The sequence below is a fragment of the Panthera onca genome, chromosome D1 (assembly GCF_046562875.1).
Source record: "Panthera onca isolate mPanOnc1 chromosome D1, mPanOnc1 haplotype 2, whole genome shotgun sequence".
NCBI lineage: Eukaryota > Metazoa > Chordata > Mammalia > Carnivora > Felidae > Panthera > Panthera onca.
The window spans coordinates 16,373,889-16,397,493 of NC_138348.1; the positions used below are offsets into that span (position 1 = coordinate 16,373,889).

The 23,605-nt window shown below is 37.5% G+C and overlaps 1 protein-coding gene across 3 annotated transcripts in view; it reads left to right on the forward strand.

Moving 5' to 3' along the window:
* The window catches only part of CKAP5 (cytoskeleton associated protein 5), a 112,487-nt gene that overhangs the window by 32,585 nt on the left and 56,297 nt on the right, over positions 1 to 23,605 (forward strand). For all 3 annotated transcript variants that reach the window (XM_078433422.2, XM_078433424.2, XM_078433423.2), the window contains exons 2-8: positions 7,990 to 8,083; positions 8,580 to 8,773; positions 10,479 to 10,685; positions 15,816 to 15,987; positions 16,624 to 16,756; positions 16,989 to 17,089; positions 18,850 to 18,963. In XM_078433422.2, coding sequence (XP_078289548.1) covers positions 8,027 to 8,083; positions 8,580 to 8,773; positions 10,479 to 10,685; positions 15,816 to 15,987; positions 16,624 to 16,756; positions 16,989 to 17,089; positions 18,850 to 18,963 — 978 coding nt within the window. In that variant the 5' untranslated portion in view covers positions 7,990 to 8,026. The remainder of the gene's footprint in view (positions 1 to 7,989; positions 8,084 to 8,579; positions 8,774 to 10,478; positions 10,686 to 15,815; positions 15,988 to 16,623; positions 16,757 to 16,988; positions 17,090 to 18,849; positions 18,964 to 23,605) is intronic.

Genomic DNA, 23,605 nt, shown 5'->3' on the forward strand with positions numbered 1-23,605 from the left:
GGAGACACAGAATCCAAACCAGGGGCTCTGGGCTCTGAGCTGTCAGCACAGAGTCCGATGCAGGGCTCAAACTCACTGAGATCATGACCTGAGCCAAAGTCAGATGCTCAACCGACTGAGCCACCCAGGGCCTCCTCCCCCCACTTTTGTACATTCTTAAGACAAAGTGGCATGTATATGTATTAATTCCATTTTACCTTTAAGAAGGAAAGACGGATAGTCTTGCCATCCTCAGGTGCAGGCCACCATCATCTTTGATTTAGATCACTGTATTCTAACTGGTTTCCCTCCATTGTTACTGCCTTCCAAAGCATTCTTTACATTGCTTTTTACATGTACAACATATGGTCTTCAAAAAATGCAAGTTTGGGGGCACCTGGATGGCTCAGTTGGTGAAGCATCCGACTTTTGATTTCAGCTCAGATCATGATCTCATGCTTCATGAGATTGAGCCCTGCATCGGGCTCTGCACTGATGTCACGGAGCCTGCTTGGGATTCTCTGTCTTCCTCTCTCTCTGCCCCTGCCCCCTTCAAAATAAATAAAACATTTTTTAAAATTTTCAAAAAAATGCAAGTTCGATAGCATATGTAATATTTCCTATTTAGAATTCTTCAAAGTTTCATTTTACATTTAGGATAAAGTCCAAATTCCTTAACATTGCTCACAAGATCTTCCAGGGTCTGATCTTGACTTACTTTCTAGCCTGACTTTATATCCTTTTACTTTCTGTGTTGCATTTTATTCTTTAGCCTTGCTGAACTTTGTTCAGATCCTCAAACCACCATAATAAAAGAAGTTAGGTGCTATGGCAGTTTCTAAACCACTATCTCCATTTCTATACTTGTCTCTGAATGATAACGTTTGTGATCCAGTACAGTCCTTTGTACCACATTTTGAGTAGTTTTGAACTATAGTACACACACACGGATGAATTTTACAAATGAAATATTGAATGAAAAAAGTAAGTCATGGAAGACAACACACAGATAATATTTTTCTACAGCTAACAAACAAGCACAGTTAATTTTGTTGTTTAGGGATGTGTGACTGTGACTATGGCGTAGAACTAAACGAACTCCAGGAAAATGCTTCTGTGGGAGAAGGATGGAGTAGGAAAGAAATGCCCAGGTGAAGTAATAATAATGGTAGTGTTCTGTTGTGTGTGTTTTTTTAAGTTTATTTATTTATTTTGAGAGAGAGCACAAGCAGGGGAGGAGCAGAGAGAGAGAGAGGGAGAGAGAGTATCACAAGCAGGCTCTGTGCAGTCAACGCAGAGCCCAACATAGGCTCAAACCCACGAACCACGAGATCACAACCTGAGCCGAAATCAAGAGTCAGACACTTAACCAACTTAGCCACCCAGGCACCCCAATAATGGTAGTGTTCTAATTTTTAGATTGGGTGTTATGTCAATGGGTCAATTTTATTGTAATGCTTCCTAACTCACAAACTGTATATATTTTCTTATAGATGTAAAAAATTAAATTCTAAAGTTAATTTTAAAATGAAAATAATTAGGGAAGAAAATTAGTGGATAAGGCCTTTTTTTTTTCTTAATATATCAATCCTGCAAGAAGACCAACACAAAGAGCAGGAGTTCCCAGTGCCACATACATAACACTATATCCATTATTTCAATGGCTGGGGAAGTTTGGGTATGAAGCATGCCTTTCTTTTTAATAGAAAGCAAAACCATAAACACCAACTTTTAAAAACTCAGGCAATAAAGTAGTAGAAGCCATTTCAGAATATATAACACAATGTCATCTAAATTTTACATGAGGCAGTTGGGTTAGATATTCTTTTTCTTAATGGTTTCTAAAAAGCAACCAACAAGAAAAAAAGAAAAAGTATTGCAGTAATCTTACAGAATACTGAAAGATACTGACAGTTCACATTCTCTTGGTTAGAAAATGTGTTGAAAGCTTTCATTGAGTGTTTCTCTTTTTAAAAAGTCAGATAGGAGAGATTGCTTTTGCAGCTCAAACTTATGCCAAGAAAATAACTTTAGAAGTTTTTAACCCAGGCTGCACATTAAAATCACCTGAGAACTTACAAATTTTTTTTATTGAGATGAAATTCACATTACATAAAATTAACTCTCTTAAAGTGAACAATTCAGTTGCATTTTGAATACTCACAGTGTTGTGTCAGCACCATCTCTTTCTAGTTTCAAAACATTTCCATCACACCACAGTAAAACTCCTTACCCATTAAGCAGTTTCTTCCTATTCCTGCTCTTTCTCCAACCCCTGGTACCCCACAGTCTGCATTCTGTCTCTAAGGATTAATCTACTATAGATATTTCATATAAGTGGAATTCTACAATATGGGATCTTTGTGTTTGGTTTCTTTCACTTAGCATCATGTTTGTGAAGTTCATCCATGTGGTAGCCTGTATCAGTACTTTATTCCCTTTTATGGATGAATAATCATTGTACTTACACACCAGAATTTGTTTATTCATCCATTGATGGACATTTGGGCTGTTTATTGGCCCAGGTGACTAGTACTGCTATGAATATGCATGTACATGTACTTGTTGGAATACCTGTTTTCAATTCTTTGGGTATATACCCAGGAGTAGAATTGCAGAGCCATATGATAGTTCTATGTTTAACTTTTTACAGAACTACCAAATGTTTTGTTTTACATGGTGCTTGTACTATTTTCTGTTCCCTTAGGGAACTCTAAAAATACACAGATCTAATAATTTTTATTGTATTTTACAAACATATTTGTGTATAATTACTTAAAAATTTTTAAATAATTGATTTATTTTTAAATTTACATCCAAGTTACTTAGCATATAGTGCAACAATGATTTGAGGAGTAGATTCCTTAATGCCCCTTACCCATTTAGCCCATCCCCCTCCCACAACGCCCCAGCAACCCTCCGTTCTCTATGTTTAAGAGTCTCTTATGTTTTGTCCCCCTCCCTGTTTTTATACTATTTTTGTTTCCCTTCCCTTATGTTCATCTGTTTTGTATCTTAAATTCCTCATTATGAGTGAAGTCATATGATCTTTGTCTTTCTCTAATTTCACTGAGCATAATACCCTCTAGTTCCATCCACGTAGTTACAAATGGCAAGATTTCATTCTTTTTGATTGCCGAGTAATGTTCCACCATATATATATATATATATATATATATATATATATATATATATATATACACACCACATCATCTTTATTCATTCATCCATCGATGGGCATTTGGGCTGTTTCCATACTTTGGCTGTTGTCGATAGCGCTGCTATAAACATTGGGGTGCATGTGCCCCTTTGAAACAGCATACCTGTATCCCTTGGATAAATACTTAGTAGTGCAGTTGCTGGGTCGTAGGGTAGTTCTATTTTTAACTTTTTGAGGAACCTCCATACTGTTTTCCACAGTAGCTGCACCAGTTTGCATTCCCACCAGCAGTGCAAGAGATCCTCTTTCTCCTCATCCTCACCAACATCTGTTGTTGGCTGAGTTGTTAATGTTAGCCATTCTAACAGGTGTCAGGTGGTATCATTGTGGTTTTGATTTGTATTTCCCTGATGATGAGTGATGTTGAGCATTCTTTCATGTGTTGGTTGGCTCTCTGGATGTCTTCTTTGGAGAAGTGTCTATTCATGTCTTTTGCCCATTTCTTCACTGGATTCTTTGTTTTTTGGGTGTTGAGTTTGATAAGTTCTTTATAGATTTTGGATACTAACCCTTTATCTGATATGTCGCTTGCAAACATCTTCTCCCATTCTATCGGTTGCCTTTTAGTTTTGCTGATTGTTTCCTTCGCTGTGCAGAAGCTTTTTGTTTTGATGAGGTCCCGGTAGTTCATTTTCGCTTTTGTTTCCCTTGCCTCTGGAGACGTGTTGAGTAAGAAGTTGGTGCGCCCGAGGTCAAAGAGGTTTTTGTCTGCTCTCTCCTCTAGGATTTTGATGCTTCCTGTCTTATGTTTAGGTCTTTCATCCATTTTTGAGTTTATTTTTTTGTATGGTATAAGAAAGTGGTCCAGGTTCATTCTTCTGCATGTCACTGTCCAGTTTTCCCAGCACCATTTGCTGAAGACACTGTCTTTATTCCATTGGATAGTCTTTCCTGCTTTGTCAAAGATTAGTTGGCTATATGTTTGGGGGTCATTTCTGGGTTCTCTTTTCTGTTCCATTGATCTGAGTGTCTGTTTTTGTGCCAGTACCATACTGTCTTGATTACAGGTTTGTAATACAGCTTAAAGTCCAGGATTGTGATGCCTTTGGTTTTCTTTTTCAAGATTGCTTTGGCTGTTTGGGGTCTTTTGTGGTTCCATCCAAATTTTAGGATTGTTTGTTCTAGCTCTGTGAAGAATGCTGTTATTTTGATAGGGATTGCTTGAAAGTTTTAAAAAGATTGTCATTAAAGAGTTTGAGAAGCATGGCATAGTTCATTCTTTTTCATTGCCATATAATATTGCACTCAGTGAATATTCCACTATTATTCATTCTCTTTTTGATGAACCTGTGAAGTGTTTTCAACTTTTGGCTTTTATGAACAACATTGCTATGAATATCTTGTATAGATCTTCTAGTGCAGGGGGCATCCATTTCTAGGGTATATACCTAGGAATGAAGTAGAATACGTGCATCTTCAACTTAGGTAATGCCATACTACTTTACAAACTGCTGTACTACTTTATCTCCCACCATTGCTGCAGAATTGCTATTAAGGTTTGACTCATACTCCAAAGCACACTGCTATTGTTTCTCAGGGTTCTGGGGGTTTTGGAGAGAAGTCTTAATAAAAGTTCCATGTACTCTAATAAACTTAAGTCTTTTGAGTATACAGCTTTCACTGGGATATTCCCTACTTTTTTATGGGAGGGAACAAGTTGTAAAGAGGCGTAGATTTTGAATTTTTAATGTGATCCAGTTCTGTTGTTTTAGGCAAATTATTTAAACTTTATGAGCCTAGTGTGTAAAACAGAGAGAATGTCTTTCTTTCATGTAGTTGTTGTTAGTACAAAGTGAGTCAACATGTTTAAAAAATACTTCACACAGTACCCAATTCATAGCAGACACCATCAAGGTATACATTAAACAAATATTTATTGAAGGTATATTTTATGTCAGACTGGGACTGGGGATGGAGAGATAAACAATATCCTTATACATTATATATAATCCTGAAAAATTGGAAACAAATGTCCACCATCAAGATTGGTAATTTTGGTACATTTATAAAATGGCATGCTATACAACCTTTAAACATCACGTTCTCGGGGCACCTGGGTGGCTCAGTTGGTTGAGCGTCCGACTTTGGCTCAGGTCATGATCTCAGGGCTTGTGGGTTGGAACCCTGCGCCAGGCTCTGTGCTGACAGCTCAGAGCCTGGAGCCTGCTTTGGATTCTGTGTGTGTGTGTGTCTCTCTCTGTGCCTCTCCCCTTCTCCTGCTCTTTCTCAAAGATAAACATTAAAAAAATTTTTTTTTAAACATCATGTTCTCAAACATGGGAAAATGTTCGTGGCTATATGAGAAAAAGATTCCAAGAGGATTATACTTGTCTTTTTCATATAATTTATACATTGCATGTTTGTTGAAAAAACTCTGAAAGAATTCAAGTGGATATACATTTCAGTGCTCATCATGGTTAATAATTGGTGGTAAAATTGTGGAGTTTTTTAAATGTTTATTTAGAGAGCACATGCATGCACAAGCAAGGGAGAGGCAGAGAAAGAGAAGGAGAGAATCCCAAGCAGGCTCTGCGGTGTCAGCACAGAGCCCAGCTCAGGGCTTGATTCCATGAAGCATGAGATCATGACCTGAGTCAAAATCAAGAGTCAGATGCTTAACTGAGCCACCCTGGTAAACGTAAAATTGTGTTTTATTTTTTTTATTAAAAACATTTTTTTAGTTTGTTTATTTTGAGAGAGACAGAGGTAGCATGAGTGGGGGAGGGGCAGAGAGAGAAAGAGAGAGAGAATCCTAAGCAGGCTTTGCGCTGCTAGCACAAAACCCAACTAGGCTTGAACTCATGAAACCGCGAGATCATGACCTGACCTGAAACCAAGGATCAGACGCTTAACCAACTGAGCCATTCAGGTGCCCCTAAAATTGTGTTTTAATACTTTTCTTCCTTATGTAGTTTCTGTACTTTCCAGATTTTCTACAGTTGACATATATTACTTTTATAATCAGAAAAAAAGTTGTTATCAGGGCACTTGGGTGGCTCAGTTGGTTTAGTGTCTGACTCTTGATTTCAGCTCAAGTCATGATCTCATGGTTTGTGGGATTGAGCCTCTGGTTGGGCACTGCTCTGACAGCATGAAGCCTGCTTGGGATTCTCTCTCGCCCTCTCTCTGCCCCTCCCCCACATGCACATACACACATTCTCTCTAGAATTAAAAAAAAAAAAGAAAAAAAGGTGTTATCTAAATGAATAGCATAAAGCTTTTACAGGAATGTTGCATATAAACCTAACTAAAAAGGGATATAAAGTTTATAAAAATATAGTTCATTCAGGGATTTAATTTTTTTTAATGTTTATTTTTGAGAGAGAGAGAGAGAGACCGAGTGCAAGCAGGGCAGGGGCAGAGAGAGACGGAGACACAGAATTGGAAGCAGCCTGCAGTCTCTGAGCTGTCAGTACAGAGCCTGACACAGAGCTCAAACTCGGGAGCCATGAGTTCATGACCTGAGACAAAGGCAGACACTTAACTGACTGAGCCACCCAGGCAACCCTAATTTTTACTACTTTATATAATCATATTGTCTAGAGTTATGTAGAGAGCTGGGTAACATTGAGATTTTTTCATAATGACTATTGTCTGAAAGAATTTTAGGTTAATAGTTATAAGTATGACTTTCTTTGAAACTCTTTTCTCGCATTTTAAAGGCCAAGTAGCTCTTCAGTTTTATTCTGGCTTTGTTATATATCTAGGAGTTTCCCATTTGGGAAAATATATAATCATTTGTGTTTTTTTTGTTTTTTTTTTAATTAAAAAAAAATTTTTTTTAACGTTTATTTATTTTTGAGACAGAGGGAGACAGAGCATGAATGGGGGAGGGTCAGAGAGAGGGAGACACAGAATCCGAAACAGGCTCCAGGCTCTGAGCTGTCAGCATAGAGCCCGACGCGAGGCTCAAACTCACGGACCGTAAGATCATGACCTGAGCCGAAGTCGGCCACTCAACCGACTGAGCCACCCAGGTGCCCCAATCATTTGTTTTTAAAACACATATCCATCCTTTCTAGATTCATTTAGATTTTTTTTTTTTAGTTTTGATTTAGTTTGTTTGCTTGTTTTAAGTAAGCTCTTTCCTCCTAGCGCCTGGGTGGCTCAGTCAGTTGACCATCCGAACCATGATCTCATGGTTCATGAGTTCGAGTGTAGCATTGGGCTCTGCACTGACAATGCAGAGTCTGCTTGGGATTCTCTTTTTCTGCCCCTCCCCCATTGTCTCTCTCTCAAATGAATAAACTTAAAAAAAAAAAAAAAAAAAGCAAACTCTACACCCAATGTGAGGCTTAAACTCATGACCCTGAGATCAGGAGTTGTGTGCTCTACCCACTGAACTAGCCAAGTGCCCATATGTAGGGTTTTTTTTTAATTTTTAAAAATCTTTTATTTATTTTTGAGAGAGAGAGTCTGTGAGCAGGAGAGGAACAGAGAGAGAGGGAGACAAAGAATCTGAAGCAGGCTTGAGACTCTGAGCTGTCAGCACAGAGCCCCACGCGGGGCTCCAACCCAAGAACCATGAGATCATGACCTGAGCCAAAGTCAGACACTTAACCAACTGAGCCACCCAGGCGCCCCTTTGTGTAGATTTTTTTTCTAGTAACTTTTTTCTTTCACTTTTTAAAGATTCTGTTAATGGAATTAAATGGACATTTGACCAAAAAATGAGCTTTTTTACTCTTATTGGTGCATGCATGATAAAATAATAGTCTCAGAAAAATCATTGTGTCTTACAAGACTGCTTGATTGTTAGATTTACTAGGTACTGATTTTTGTCTGACTAGGAATTACTCTTAATTCTGAGGAGAAACTGGAAGCACGATGGGAGATGACAGTGAGTGGATGAAACTGCCGGTTGATCAGAAATGTGAACACAAGGTAAGACTTTTCTAGAGCTCAGATTTTAGTGTCATTGGCTTGTTTTGTGAGCATTCCCACGTTACAGGATAGTATAGAGCTGCCTAATGATTACACAATACAACCGACAAACAACATGCTTTGGAGATTAGGCAGTTTCAGCAGGGTGATTTTTCATTTTTGAATTGTTACATCTTTAATTACAAATTACATATTACACGGAAGTAAAAACTAACACTTGGATACAAAGTGAGATAGACTTATAGTGGCCTGTTAGGAATTCTGGATGGCCTTGGAAGAATATTGCAAATATTAAACACTTATAAGAATGAGTTTATTAGCTAATTCTCTTTGAAAACTCTGAATTTCTTAAACTCCTTTTTTGTTTCTAATCATGGGGTCCTTTGTTCAAATTACTTGGTATAGGGTAGTCCTTCCCCGCCCCTCAACTTCTCCAATTAACAGTAGATAATAATCTCATTAAATTGTATTTTGTTTCAAAATACTTTTCTTTTAGCTCTGGAAAGCAAGGTTAAGTGGATATGAAGAAGCCCTGAAGATCTTCCAGAAAATAAAGGATGAAAAGAGCCCAGAATGGTCCAAATTTTTAGGACTGATCAAAAAATTTGTGACTGATTCCAATGCAGTGGTTCAGCTGAAAGGGTTAGAAGCTGCACTTGTGTATGTTGAAAATGCCCATGTAGCAGGAAAGTAAGTAGTTTTTCCAACTCTTCTGGTAAAAGCCCTCGTCTGGTACTGTGTGGGTTAAGTTATGTATATTTGTGGGTCATTGTCCTTAGTTATTAGCACTTTTGGAAGATAATCATTTTCTTACTTCATAGCTCCTTGATACTTGTTTTTCATTCGGGTTTTATCTGCTCTGAGAAATCTAAATAGTACATGAGATCTCTAAAGAGAAGCAAATTAGAAGTCTTGAGTTTTTTATCTTAAGGTTTGATGAACAAGTGAATTTCCTTTTGAGCCTTTTGTAATGGGTATTACTTTAAACTAGAGAGAAAAATCTCAAGAAGCTTGTAGAAGAAACTGGAAGGTGTTAGGAAAGGAATTACCAGAATTTCACTGAAAACATTTGGGCATTACAAAAATTTCTTTATACAAATCTTCCCGGCTAGGTGATCTTAGAAACACACCTTTCTTTCTGTGGTCATTAGGCATTTTTCTCTTTTCGGAGAGGTGGTGCTAACTAAACTTCCATGGCTCCTGGCCCATTTGACTTGAGTTGTAGATGATAGAGGTTTCTGATCACCCACTCTCTCATACCTCATAGACCTGGTTTTCTAATGGTATCCCGATGTCATTGAAAGGAGCCCTCCGTACAAGTAAAAGGAGGGGGGAACCCTCTACTTAAGTGCACAAGAAATATATACTTGACTTCAAAGATGATACACCATCGATCTGACAGTTTTGTTACCAGCATCACTGTGTTTCCCTTGCCATTAGTGGGACCATTCCTTTTTTTTACTTTATTTTTGATTTCCAGTGGTCTAGGTTTTATTTAATTTAGAAGAGACACACAGCAGTTAAGTTACTATAAAGTCTTGCCAAGGAGTTAGGAGCAGCCTTTTGTTTAAAGGTACATATCCATTCCCTCCGTGAAGAAATTCTCTTGTTCTAAGAAATGTTTAAAATGACCTTTTAAAAATTTTTCAAAAAAGCAACAACTCTGTAATCCTATTTTTGTGAAATATATCTGTATATATATATTCTCTATCTGTCTGTCTGTCTCTCTGTCTGTCTATTTTCTATGCATATATAGAGAGAGAGATCTGGAAGGATGGATACCAAATAGCTGAAAGTAGTTTTCTCTGGGTAATGGGATTTCAAGGGATTTTTGCTTTCTTGTTCGACTTTTCCTATATTTATAAACAGAAACTATGGTTCTGTGTCATTGCCTGGTGTGATACATCTTAAACTTTTATGATTTGCATTAAGTTTATCTTTCATGTTCTTAAACATAAATTTAAAAATTAGAGGGGCGCCTGGGTGGCGCAGTCGGTTAAGCGTCCGACTTCAGCCAGGTCACGATCTCACGGTCCGTGAGTTCGAGCCCCGCGTCAGGCTCTGAGCCCCGCGTCAGGCGCTGGGCTGATGGCTCGGAGCCTGGAGCCTGTTTCCGATTCTGTGTCTCCCTCTCTCTCTCTGCCCCTCCCCCGTTCATGCTCTGTCTCTCTCTGTCCCAAAAATAAATAAAAAACGTTGGAAAAAAAAAATTTAAAAAAAATAAATAAATAAAAAATAAAAAAAAATAAAAATTAGAAACTCATTTACTTTGTTTCTAAACATCTTAAAAAGTATTTGTCATTGCCCCCCGCCCCCATGATCTTTTCCAGCTCTTTCTACTGAAGTGTGTTTTTGTGTGTGTGATGGTGGGGGTGTTTTGTATTCTGTATTACAGAACCACAGGAGAAGTTGTGTCAGGTGTCGTAAGTAAAGTGTTCAACCAGCCCAAAGCCAAAGCCAAGGAGCTAGGCATTGAGATTTGTCTGATGTACATAGAGATTGAGAAAGGAGAGGCTGTGCAAGAAGAGCTCCTAAAAGGCCTGGACAACAAGAACCCCAAGATTGTAGTGGCCTGCATAGAGACACTGAGGAAAGCCTTAAGGTAAGATGTTTTGCTTTGGTTCTGTTAACTAGAATATCTCAATTGCGTTTGAGTTCCTGGCTTAAACGGAAGTGAAAACTGCTGGACTTGGCTTGGCATGCCACACCAGCCAGGAAAATTGACCCGGGAAAGCTAAAGTCATTCCTCAAGTGTGGTGCTTTCTATTCAGTAGTTTTAGCCTTCAAGTGGTGTTGCATAGTCATTTTATCTAAATCCCCTTCTAATGAAGATGAACAGGGAATGTTTCTGACCTGTTCTCCAATTATGAATTGGCCTTTTTGAGGAAAAACTCCTTAGAATGTTTAAGCAGCTCTTCTTTTGTTATCCCCAAGCATATATTTATGTACTTTGGAATATTGGCTAAAGACAGTTTATTAGCCAAAGCAAACCTTTGTTCAGATGCCTTTTTAGTAAAGTAGAAGGAAATGCTATATGCCTTTAAACAGAAGCACAGCAATAACAAATAGAAAATAACTTTTACCCTTATGTAATAAGTTATTTTCAACACTAGAATGAAGTTTTTCATGAATGAGATCTCTTTCAGGAACAAGTGTCTATAATCTGCTATGGAAATCTGAACACTAGTTTGTTCTGATTTGGCAATCCTTCCAATCTAACATCCTGTCTCCAATGCTGTCCACATGAGAAGCTTTAGAAAGTTCAGTTATAGTGAAATCCTGAATGTGTGACCTATGGGAGTAAAGATCATCCCAAGTTAGCTCACTTGTGATTTTGTGTATGACCTACTTCTTGGAGAAAATGCTTCTTTTGGTGTTTATCTTACATGGAAATATCAAAATTCTTAAATTTTGTTAAATGATCCTCAATTTAAAAGTCTTAAATTTTATGTTGTCTTTCACTTGGTTCATAATGTTCTTTTGTAAAGTTAGACTTTCACTTAGATTTTTGTGTGATAAATTTTTCCTCATTTCAAGCCTAGTAGAGTGTATAGTAGGTATGTTTTTATGACTAATAAATAGTGTGCTCATTTTTATCATTTTAGAAATTTAGTGAATTGACTTGGTTATCAAAACTGCGCTTATCTCAGTAAATATGTTGTGGTCCTTAGTAATGGATCTCTTAATAAAGATATATATTGTGCTATAATCTACCTTTAACCAAAAGATTCTAATCGAAAATGCTGTAAATTCTGGTTATTTTACTTTTAAACTGACTGGCAGAATAAGTGTAGAAAAAGAGCAAGTTAGGTATATCTTCTTATGTTTTCCTTACAGATGTAGCTTAGTTCCATCCCTGTGTAGTTCTTTATTTGTCTTAATGCATCTCAGAATCTATATAGTATAATTAGATAGCTCTCTGGGACCTTAAAAAGGCCAAACTGTTCAATCCTGGGTTTTGTTTTGTTGTTGTTGTTGTTGTTGTTTTTAATGTTTATTCATTCCTGAGAGTGAGAGAGACAGCGCGGACAAAGGAGGGAGAGCAGAGAGAGAGGGAGACACAGAATCTGAAACAGGCTCCAGGCTCTGCTCTGTCAGCACAGAGCTGTCAGCACAGAGCCCCATGCAAGGTTTGAACCCACAAACTGCAAGATCATGACCCAAGCCAAAGTCAGACGCTCAACCCACTGAGGCACCCAGGCGCCCCACCCTAGCTGGTTTTCTGTAGTAATATATTTAGTATCAAGGTTAGGTTTTGTTTGTTAAGGTATCTGTTTTCCATGTAGACCTCTTCCATAGGCTTTTCTTACATATTTCAGTAGGCCAGGAGAGTGAAACAAAAAAAAATTCAGATGAAACCATAGTAATGTAAAGGAAGACTCAGAGATCCCAAATGTTAGGTTCTTCAGGCATGGTGATGATTATTTCATAACCCTAAGTTCTTATTTTTCCTTTAGTCTTAAAGGTTAGCTGAAGTTAAATGTTCTTTTCTATTAAAATAAAGGGGATTTTAAAGGAAATCTTGGAGATCTAGTTTATTTTCATGTTATATCTATATTTAAACTATTTACATAACCATGCTGTGGTTGATATACCAGGTTATTTACATAATCTCTTTAAATATAATTTCTGAAGTAGAGTATTTGCCATCTTCTCCAACCTGTTGGAATATGTCAGTAGCTATACTGAAAATTTTTGTAGCATTTGTGTATAGAAGATAAAATAAATAATAGATAAATAAGTTGATCCTTGAACAACACAGGGGCTAGGGGTGCTAACCCCATGCAGTCAAAAATCTGTGTATAACTTTTGACTCCCCCAAAACTTAACTACTAATAGCTTACTGTTGACTGGAAGCCTTACCAGTAACATAAACAGTCAATTAACATATATTTTGTATATTATCTGTATTATATACTTTATTTTTAAAATGAAGTAAGCTAGAGAAAAGAAGATGTTTTTAAGAAACTCATAAGGAAGAGAAAATACATTTACAATATTGTACTATAAAAATTCCATGTATGAGTGGAGCCGCACAATTCAAACCTGTGTTCAAGGTTCAACTGTATATGAGTTCTACTATAGAATGTCAGTGTTCTTTCATAACTAAATCCCTCTTGCTCCAGAATTTGCTATGCAGAAATGTTAGCAATGACTCAGAAAGCTAAATTTGGCCAGTTAGGAACTTAAAAATATAAAATGTGACAGATATATAAGGTTAAATGTGCTACCTTTTTAAAAGAAGTCAGAATGCAGCTTTTCTGCATGAAAAACTAAGCAAAGAGAGATTTAGGTTGCCTGGAGTTACAGGGTGATAGCTTCGAAGTCAGGAGTGAAATACTCTGCCAGGATTAGTAAGCTGTCAATTTTGAGTGAACTACCTTAATCATAAGAACTATTAAAAATTTATCGAAAGTAGATTTCACTCATCTAAATGTGTATAAAGTGATTTGTTTATGTTTTTAAGCTTTTATATGTATACACATATATATTTAAGATATTACACATTTGGTCCTTTATAGATGTGAATTATCCCCAGTATGGTTACCTAGAAGGTTAGTTTAAAATTTTTATATTATTCTGGACCCTAGACATTACATAATACTCTTGGAAGAGTGACATCTAAACATAGATATGGCAAGGGAAACAAAAGCAAAAATGAACTGTTGGGCCCTCATCAAGATAAAATATTTCCGTACAGCGAAGGAAACAATCAACAAAACTGAAAGGCAACTGAGGGAATGGGACAAGATATTTGCAAATGACATAGCAGATAAAGGGTTAGTATCCAAAATCCATAAAGAATTTATTGAATTCAACACCCAGAAAACAAATAATCCAGTGAAGAAATGGGCAAAAGACATGAATAGACACTCTTCCAGAGAAGACATCCAGATGGCTAACAGACACATGAAAAGATGCTCAACATCACTCATCATCAGGGAAATACAAATCAAAACCATAATGAGATATCACCTCATACCTGCCAGAATGGCTAAAATTAACAACTCAGCTAACAACAGATGTTGGCGAGGATGCAGAGAAAGAGGATCTCTTTTGCACTGCTGGTGGGAATGCAAACTGGTGCAGCTACTGTGGAAAACAGTATGGAGGTTCCTCAGAAAATTAAAAATAGAACTACCCTACGAGCCAGCAATTGCACTACTAGGTATTTATCCAAAGGATACAAAAATGCTGATTTGAAAGGGCACATGCACCCCAATGTTTACAGCAACACTATCAACAATAGCCAAAGTATGGGAAGAACCCAAATGTCCATCAACTGACAAATGGATAAAGAAGATGTGGTGTGTGTGTGTGTGTACATATGTGTGTGTGTGTGTGTGTGTGTGTGTGTGTGTATGTACACACACTCACACAATGAAATATTACTTGGCGATGAAAAAGAATGAAATCTTGCTGTTTGCAACAACGTGGGTGGCACTAGAATGTATTATGCTAAGTGAAATTAGAGAAAGATAAATATATGATTTCACTCATATGTGGAATTTAAGAAATAAAACAGATGAACATAGGGGAAGGGAAGGAAAAATAAGATAAAAATAGGAGGCAGACCATAAAAGACTCTTAAATACAGAGGACAAACAGGGTTGCTGGTGGGGTGCTGAGTGGGGGGATGGGCGATGGGAGTTAAAGAGGGCACTTGTTGGGATGAGCACTGGGTGTTAAGTGTAAGTGATGAATCACTAAATTCTACCCCTAAAACATTATACTATATTTTAACTAACTTGGATTCAAATTAAAAAATAAAAACAAAAAACAAATGGGGGAGGCTGGGTGGCTCAGTCGGTTAAGCATCTGTCTTCGGCTCAGGTCACGATCTTACAGTTTGTGGGTTCAAGCCCCTCATTGGACTCTGTGCTGACAGCTCAGAGCCTGGAGTCTGCTTCAGATTCTGTGTCTCCTCTCTGCCCTACCCTGCTCTCACTCTGTCTCTTTCTCTCTCAAAAATAAATAAATATTTTTAAAAATTAAAAAAATTACATGGTTATGAGGTTCCTTTTTCTTCTGTTTTTTTTTTTTCTTGGCCATTTTAAAATAGCTCAACCTGTGTAACTCTGTTAATATATAATAAGTACAGGGGCGCCTGGGTGGCTCAGTCAGTTAAGGGTCCGACTTCAGCTCAGGTCATGATCTCGCGGTCCGTGAGTTCAAGCTTCACGTCCAGCTCTGTGCTGACAGCTCAGAGCCTGGAGCCTGCTTCGGATTCTGTGTCTCCCTCTCTCTCTGACCCTCCCCCGTTCATGCTCTGTCTCTCTCTGTCTCAAAAATAAATAAATGTTAAAAAAAAAAAATTAAAAAAATAAAAAAAATATATATAATAAGTACAAAACTGTGTTTGAGAAGTGCATGGGTGGTTCAGTCAGTTAAGCGTCTGACTCTTGATTTTTGCTCAGATCATGATCCCACGATTTTGAGTTTGATCCTCACATTGGGCTCTTGCTAGCAGCGCAGAGCCTGTTTAGGATTCTCTCTCCCTCTCTCTGTCTCTCTCCTGCCTGCTTGAGATTCTCTCTCTGCCCCTCCCTCGCTTGCACTCTCTCTCAAAGTGAATAAACATCAAAAAAAAAAAAAAGTATAAATAGCTCTTTATAATTTAAGTATAATGGCAAAAAAAAATTAGAAAAAAATGAAACGTCTATACAAAAGAAAATACTACCCAAGTAGATTGCAGGCTGACAAGTTTTTTTTTTACAATTTTTACATCTAGTGAATTTGGTTCCAAAATCATCTTGCTTAAGCCAATTATCAAAGTGTTGCCAAAACTCTTTGAGTCTCGAGAAAAGGCTGTTCGAGATGAAGCAAAACTAATTGCTGTGGAGATTTACAGATGGATTCGGGACGCTCTGAGACCCCCATTACAAAATATAAACTCTGTCCAGGTGAGACACAAAAAAATTTTTTTGGTTGTATTTGCATAAGGTTAATATGAAGATATTTCCTTCCTGTTGCTGATATTCTGTCCTTACAAATAATTATTTTTTCATTTTTAATTTTGAAATCCTTTTTTTTTTCTCTCAGATAACTGTTTCTGATGTTATTTTGTCTTCTCAAGTTAAATACCATGCATTCAGTGATTCTAGTATGTCAGTGTTGAGTCTATAGCAGTTTAAAAGATCCCTTTATCATGCTGTTGGGTAGCAGGACTTAATATCTATTTGGACAAAGTGCATTTTATCTGTTTTTTGGACAAAATGCATTTTATCTGTTTTTTATTACAGTTAGTTTCAGAGACATTATCTAATACAAGTATATCTGAATTCATGAACTAATGAGTGTTCTAAAAAGTAGATTTTTTTCTAAGTGCTTAGTCCTACATCTTAGGTAGTAAATATGTCAGTTTGACTTATGTCAAACACGTATTTGGTATATACCAAATATATACACTTTAAATGTATATCGTTTCTTGTTTGCCTTGTTAGAACTACATAAATAAGAAATTGGGTTCTGATGTTAGTAAATGTTCTGTAATGGTGAGGATGTAGGCATATTTTAAAAATATTTTATGATATTTGTAGTTGAAAGAACTAGAAGAAGAATGGGTCAAATTGCCAACAGGTGCTCCTAAACCAAGTCGATTTCTGCGTTCCCAGCAAGAACTAGAAGCGAAATTGGAACAGCAACAGTCTGCTGGTGGCGATGCTGAGGGAGGTAAGCCAGTTTTTAAAACACCGGTTTCTCTGAAAATAAGAACAGGCCCTACCCCAAGAACATAGGCACGTTTTGTAGGACTGCCATTTAATACAATAGAAGTTGTTTATAGCATTAACAACGGATTCTTCCTATACAGCGATTTCATTAGGTTGTGAAAGGAGTGATAACTTTTTGGTAAGTAGAAACATTCCATCTGTTTTTAAGGTTTGTTTTGTTTTTCTTCTGGAAGGTGGTGATGATGGTGATGAGGTGCCACAGATAGATGCTTATGAGCTATTGGAGGCAGTAGAAATTCTTTCCAAACTTCCCAAAGATTTTTATGATAAAATTGTAAGTAACGGTAACCTTCTTTCATTTATTTCATGTTAAACAGTTACTAGATTATAATTAGAGTGTTCTATGGAGCCCTTGCCCGGTATGCCCCCTTCCACCCAGTATCTTCCCTAGGAGAATGAATCAGTTGCTTCTTTGTTCCCATACTACTTTGTATATATACCTACTGTAGCACTTTCTTTTACTTGTCTTGCCAAAAACCAGAACATTATTTTTGACTTCTCATTTTTCCTCATTGTCTTCCTGGTTTTACCTTTAAATATCTCTCAAATTCATCTCCTTTTCTCCATCCCACTGCCAGTAATTTACCCCAGAGTTCCTTGACCTTGGTACTGTTGACATTTTTTGCCAGATAATTCTTGGTTTTGGGGGGCCGTCCTGTGTATTGTGGGGTGTTTGCCAGCATCTCTGGCAGTTACCCACCTAATATCAATAATACCATTACTCAAGTCAATCACAATGTCTCCAGACTTTACTAAATGTACCCCAAGAGACACAATTACTCCCAACCGAGAGTCTTATCCCAACCACCACCACCATCTCTTGCCCTACGTGCTGCAGTAGTCTTCTTATAAGACTGTCTCTGCTCTTGCCTCCTTCCATCATATTTTCCAATGTAATCAAAGCTGTCATTTTTGAAAATAAAAATCTTCCCATATCATTGCTTCACTAATGTCTGAAATCATCCTATGGCAATTGAGGCAAACTATGACACGTTTGAGGCCCCTGCTTATCTTCCAGCCACTTCTCTAGTTACTGTCTAATTATTGTGCTCCCATCATACTGAACTCCTCCCAGTATCAGATATGCCACACTTTCCCCACTAAACTCTGCACCTTAATATATGCTGTTCTTTCTGCCTATAGCATTCTCTCCGATTCACCCCATGATACTTCTTGATCTTCTAGGTCTTACCTTAAGAATCACTTTTTAGGGGAGATCCTACCTGTTAGCCTAAAGTAGATTAAATCCTCTTGCTGTAACACCAAAGCAGCTTGTACTTCTCTTTTCATAGTGGTCCTGACCTAGGATTGATTTATTTATTGAAGACCTTCCTAGCTCTGCCATCAGCTCCTTCAGTCCCCCATTAACTTCTGATTAACAAATATTTGGTAAATTGAATTCCACTGTAATCTCCTCCAGGGTGACAAGTTTGTCATCTTCTTTATATCCCCAGTTCTTTCAAATAGTGGGTATTCAAAATTATTGAATGATTAATTGATCTCTAGTGAAGTATTTTCTGCTTTATGGTTATCAAACAAAAGGATTAGCATTGTAGCACCAATGTATAAAACTGATCTCCAATATTAGAACAATTTTGGCTGTTGGTTGTATGATGGTCTTTTTCTAATCTTTTTAATGTTGTTAGTATGGACATTCCTTTCACCTGTGAGATATGCTAGAAATGCTTTCTAGCAGTGTTTTCTGTTTAATACTTGTTTACTAACATTTGCCTAGAAAATGAGAAGGAAAAGTCTTTGGTATCCCATTCTTTTACTTGTAGAACTTTTAGGGTTATGAAATGTTATGAAAATACTTATTATGTATGAACAAAATTTTATACGTATATATGAGCAAATCATTCTGATTTGCTGCACAATTTTGCAATTTTATTTTTTAACCAGCTTTAGAAAAAAATTTCTGAAAACAAAAAATAATTATGTATCTTTGAATTAGGAGCATGCAAGAAATAGACTTTTATTTTCTTATTTTGCCTTATTTTCTGTTCTATAAGTGACTCATACTATGTCTTGCAGGAGGCAAAAAAATGGCAAGAGAGAAAAGAAGCCCTGGAGGCTGTAGAAGTACTAGTGAAAAACCCCAAACTGGAAGCAGGCGATTATGCAGATTTAGTAAAAGCATTAAAGAAGGTAAACATGAAGAGTGTCAACATTGGTACATTGGTATCTCAACAACAGACCAGGCCTTTGAATTTCTCATCATCTGTCGTTGTTTTTATCACAACTACATTGCCATTTAAGGAACACTATTGATGGTTTTCTAATTATAGGCATACCCTTTTTTTTTTTTTTTTTTTTTTTTTAATTATGATTTTTTTTTGAGAAAGAGACAGAGCATGAGCAGGGCAGGGGCGGAAAGAGAGAGGGAGACACAGAATCCAAAGCAGGCTCCAGGCTCTGAGCTGTCAGCACAGAGCCCGATGCGGGGCTCAAACCCACAAACCATGAGATCATGACCTGAGCCAAAGTCAGACGCTTAACTGACTAAACCACCCCAGGTGCCCCAGGCATGCCCTTTTAAAGGATTGTTTAAAGTGACTGTCCTATGTTAGTGTGGAGGGATTGTGTCCTATGTTAGTGTGGAGGGATTGGTTTTTATTCTTTGTTTATTATCACTTACTCTAAGTATGCTGTCTGATAGCATATACAGACCTCAAGAAAAAGAGGGTCTTTCTAATATAGAACCAAATATTCCAGTTTTATAATTCCATAGGATGAACTATTTATTTATTTTTTTTTAATGTTTATTTATTTTTGAGACACAGAGAGACAGAGCATGATCAGGGGAGGGGCAGAGAGAGAGGGAGACACAGAGTCTGAAGCAGGCTCTAGGCTCTGAGCTGTCAGCATAGAGCCAGACTTGGGGCTTGAACTCACAGACTGTGAGATCATGACCTGAGCCGAAGTCGGATGCTTAACCAACTGAGCCACCCAGGCGCCGCTATTATTTTTTTAATTTATTTTTTTAATGTTTATTTACTTTTGAGAGAGAGAGAGAGAGAGAGAGAGAGTGCAAGTGGGGGAGGGGCAGAAAGAGAGGGAGATACATAATTTGAAGCAGGCTCCAGGCTTCGAGCTGTGAGCACAGATCCCAACGCAGGGCTCAAACTTACGAACCATGAGATCATGACCTGAGCCAAAGTCCGATGCTTAAGTGACTGAGCCACCCAGGCGCCCCTGTAGGATGAACTATTTAAATTGGCTCTATTTAATGGGACGAATACTAAATATGAGGCATATTTTTCCATTAGATAGCTAATGATGCCACCTTGTATATCTGCGTGCAAAGTAAAGGATGTAGGGAAATGTCATTATAAAGCAGGCAAGTGCTAAATAAGAAAGAAATGTTTTTAACGTTTATTTATTTTTGAGACAGAGAGAGACAGAGCATGAATGGGGGAGGGTCAGAGAGAGAGGAAGACACAGAATCTGAAACAGGCTCTAGGCTCTGAGCAGTCAGCACAGAGCCTGACGCGGGGCTTGAACTCACAGACCATGAGATCATGACCTGAGCCAAAGTCGGACGCTTAACCGACTGAGCCACCCAGGCGCCCCAAGAAAGAAATGTTTTTAGAAAACACTTTGGTGTTTTGGTTTGGTGTTGCTTAGGTTTAACCAAGTTGAATGCTGTTGGTGGATAAATTTATATGTAGTGGCTTTCCATAAAATCTGAAAATATAGATCAAACACTGTGGACATAGGTGTAGAGCTTAAGAACAAACTCTGTGAAGACATGTTCTTAAATATAGAAAACTTTGTTTCATTTGCTTCTTCAGCCTGAAATTACAAAGGATTAGAATGGTGAGAGAGGAGGTTAATTTTTAATTATATGCACATGTAAGTATAGTTATTCTTATTATTCGTGGTACTTATGTTCTGTAAAGTCACCAAAACACTGAATAGCAAATACCAAACCATTGCTCCTAAGGGAACACAGGGCACAGGGCTAGGGTCCTGTGACTCTTTGGTCTCAACATCTCAACAATATCAACCAGTCAATACATAACTTATTTTATTCTGTTTGAAGATGTCTCATTTAATATATATTATTGATGCATTAACGGTGAACTCAGGGCCAGCAGCACTATAACTCATGCCTTGTATAAAGCTTATTTAACACACATAATTTCTGCGTGACACATATCACGGCCTTTTTGTGCTTAGGAGCACTAGACAGCACTTCACTGCCCTTGGGGGCCATTTTAAATAGTGAAAGCAGCAGCGAAAATCACAAAAATGAAAAAAAAAGAAAAAGAAATGTGGCACTAAACAGACCATGAAAAAGATACTGTTTACAGTATGAGAGCTGAAAGAAGTCAGAGTGTTGCTTTGTTCATTCTCAGCTGGGAATGTGCACACCAGGCAACTCAGATTTTCCACAGCTCTTTGCTTGTCTGAATGACCAGGAGAGTGCTGCGAGAATTGATTTTGGGGGTTATAAATAAACGTTAACGAGTAGGTGAATTCGCAAATATGAAACCCGTGAATAATGAGAACGGACTATGTTTTCTCACTGTGAGCCTCCCACACTTTCTTCCAAGTGAGATTTGGAGGCAGAGATATGATTTGTCACAATCTTTTAGTCTTCCATCTTCCAATCCTGAAGAACCCAGACCCAGGCAGGATTAGTGAGAAGGGAGTTGCCCAGGGGGAAAAGATTTCACCAACCTGGAGCTTGGGAGGAAAGAGGAGGGGTAAAAAGGCACTAAGAGAAGGAAATGAAATTCTAATGGCCTTGAGAACTTCAGATTCTCTGTGAATTCCAGCGTATAATTTTTATCAGGAATCTTAGTACTTGGCCCTGAATTCTCAAAGCCTCAGATAAAAGCTCTTATTTTTTCTTATCTAATGGTACAAATATTAGTTGATACTTTCCACATGGATTTCCTTAGGATATTAGCTTTTCAAATAGTGTTCTGTGATTTCCATTGGCATTATGAATATAAATATAATCTTTTGCTGATTTGCAGATAGGATCATGGATTTTATATTTAGGTAGACATAGAGACAATAGATTTCTGTGAGAAACTTCTCCCTCTTCACATGGTAAAGTGGGGGGCAGGGCGATCAAAGGCTACAAACAAATCAAAAGAAATTTAATTTTGTGGTTAAAATATTTAAAACAATGAAAAGTTAACTTCAATTGTATAAATTAACCTGAAACAAGGCATTAAAATTTTTTGTGTGTGATTTTACTTACATGTAAACACAAACTTCATATTCATATTATATTGACTTAAGAGAGACCTATCAAAAACGTGGAAATGGTGAAATAAGAGAATGAGATTGAGTAGGCTACAGACCGATCACTCTTCCCTCCATAGTCTTTTCTCTCTATTGTCTATATTGAGTAATCCCAGTAATTTCCCTATTTTTTGCCTTTAATACAAGTAGCAAAGAACTACTCATTTGAAATTCCTTATGGTATTCCTGAAATTATTTCTTAAGCTGTCTTCTTTCAAGCTGTCATCTGACTTAGCATATTTTATGGACTTTCCTGTTCTCACAAATTATAGGTTCCTTCATTTATAAAGATACCTTCTCCCCTGCCCCTTACTCCTACCTCCCCCCAATATCTTCTTTGACTTGTCAATTACCTATGGATGTTGGTTGATATCTTTAGATTAAGATTTGGGTTTTCAAGGTGTTTTTATTATATACTCTACAGACTTATGTGTTATTAGACTTTTTTCACTTGGTTTTTCTATATTTCCCCCCTTATTGCTTACATTCATCATAGTTTTCTTTTTTTTTTTTAATTTTTTAAATGTTTGTTTATTTTTGAGACAGAGAGAAAGAGAGAGAGAGAGAGAGAGAGAGAGAGAGAGAGAGAGAGAGAGACAGTGAGAGTGGGGGAGGGGCAGAGAGAGGGAGACAGAATCTGAAGCAGGCTCCAGGCTCTGAGCTGTCAGCACAGAGCCCGACGTGGGGCACGAACCCACAAACCATGAGTTCATGACCTGAGCCTAAGTCGGATGCTTAACTGACTGAGCCCCCCAGGTGGCCCCATCATAGTTTTCTAAACACAATAATCATGGTGGATTTAATTGACTTCTCTCTTTGTCAGCAGAATGTTTTTGTTCTGGTTACTGTTAACCAGTAGCTTACATTGCTAGTTAAAGATAAATACTAGATGGTAACTAGAGTTGACCCTTGATGAACAATACAGGTTTGAACTGCATGGGTCTACCTACTTACACATGGGTTTTTTTCAATGAATATAGAACAGTAGTGTAAATGTATTTTCCTTGTGATTTTTTTAAATAACTTCTCTAGCTTACTTTATCACAAGAATATAGAATATAATACATACACAAAATATGTGCTAATCAATGGTTTATGTTATCAGAAAGGCTTCTGGTCAGTAGTAGGCTATCAGTAATTAAGTTTGGGGGGAGTCAAAAGTTATATGTGGATTTTGACTGCATGGGGGGTCAGTGCCCCTAACCCTCATGTTGCTCAAGGATCATCTGTACTTAAAATCTTATTGTAGGCCTAGCTTAAAGGGAGAAGTGACAGCACTTTTAATTATAGAATATTTCCCATTATTTAGGTTAAATTAACATTGTGAGCTAAAGCTTCCTTCCTATAGTCTACAACAGAGTCACAGAGTGTTTTCAAATCTGGAATGGAGTCCTTCCCTGCATATTCTATTTGTCTTAAAAATAAACACTTCCCCACCTCCCTCACTCCCATTTCCCAGTTTAGAACAACTTTAGTCAAACTGGGATGTTTGACATGTGTTGATAGGCAAATAGGCCTGATCCATTAT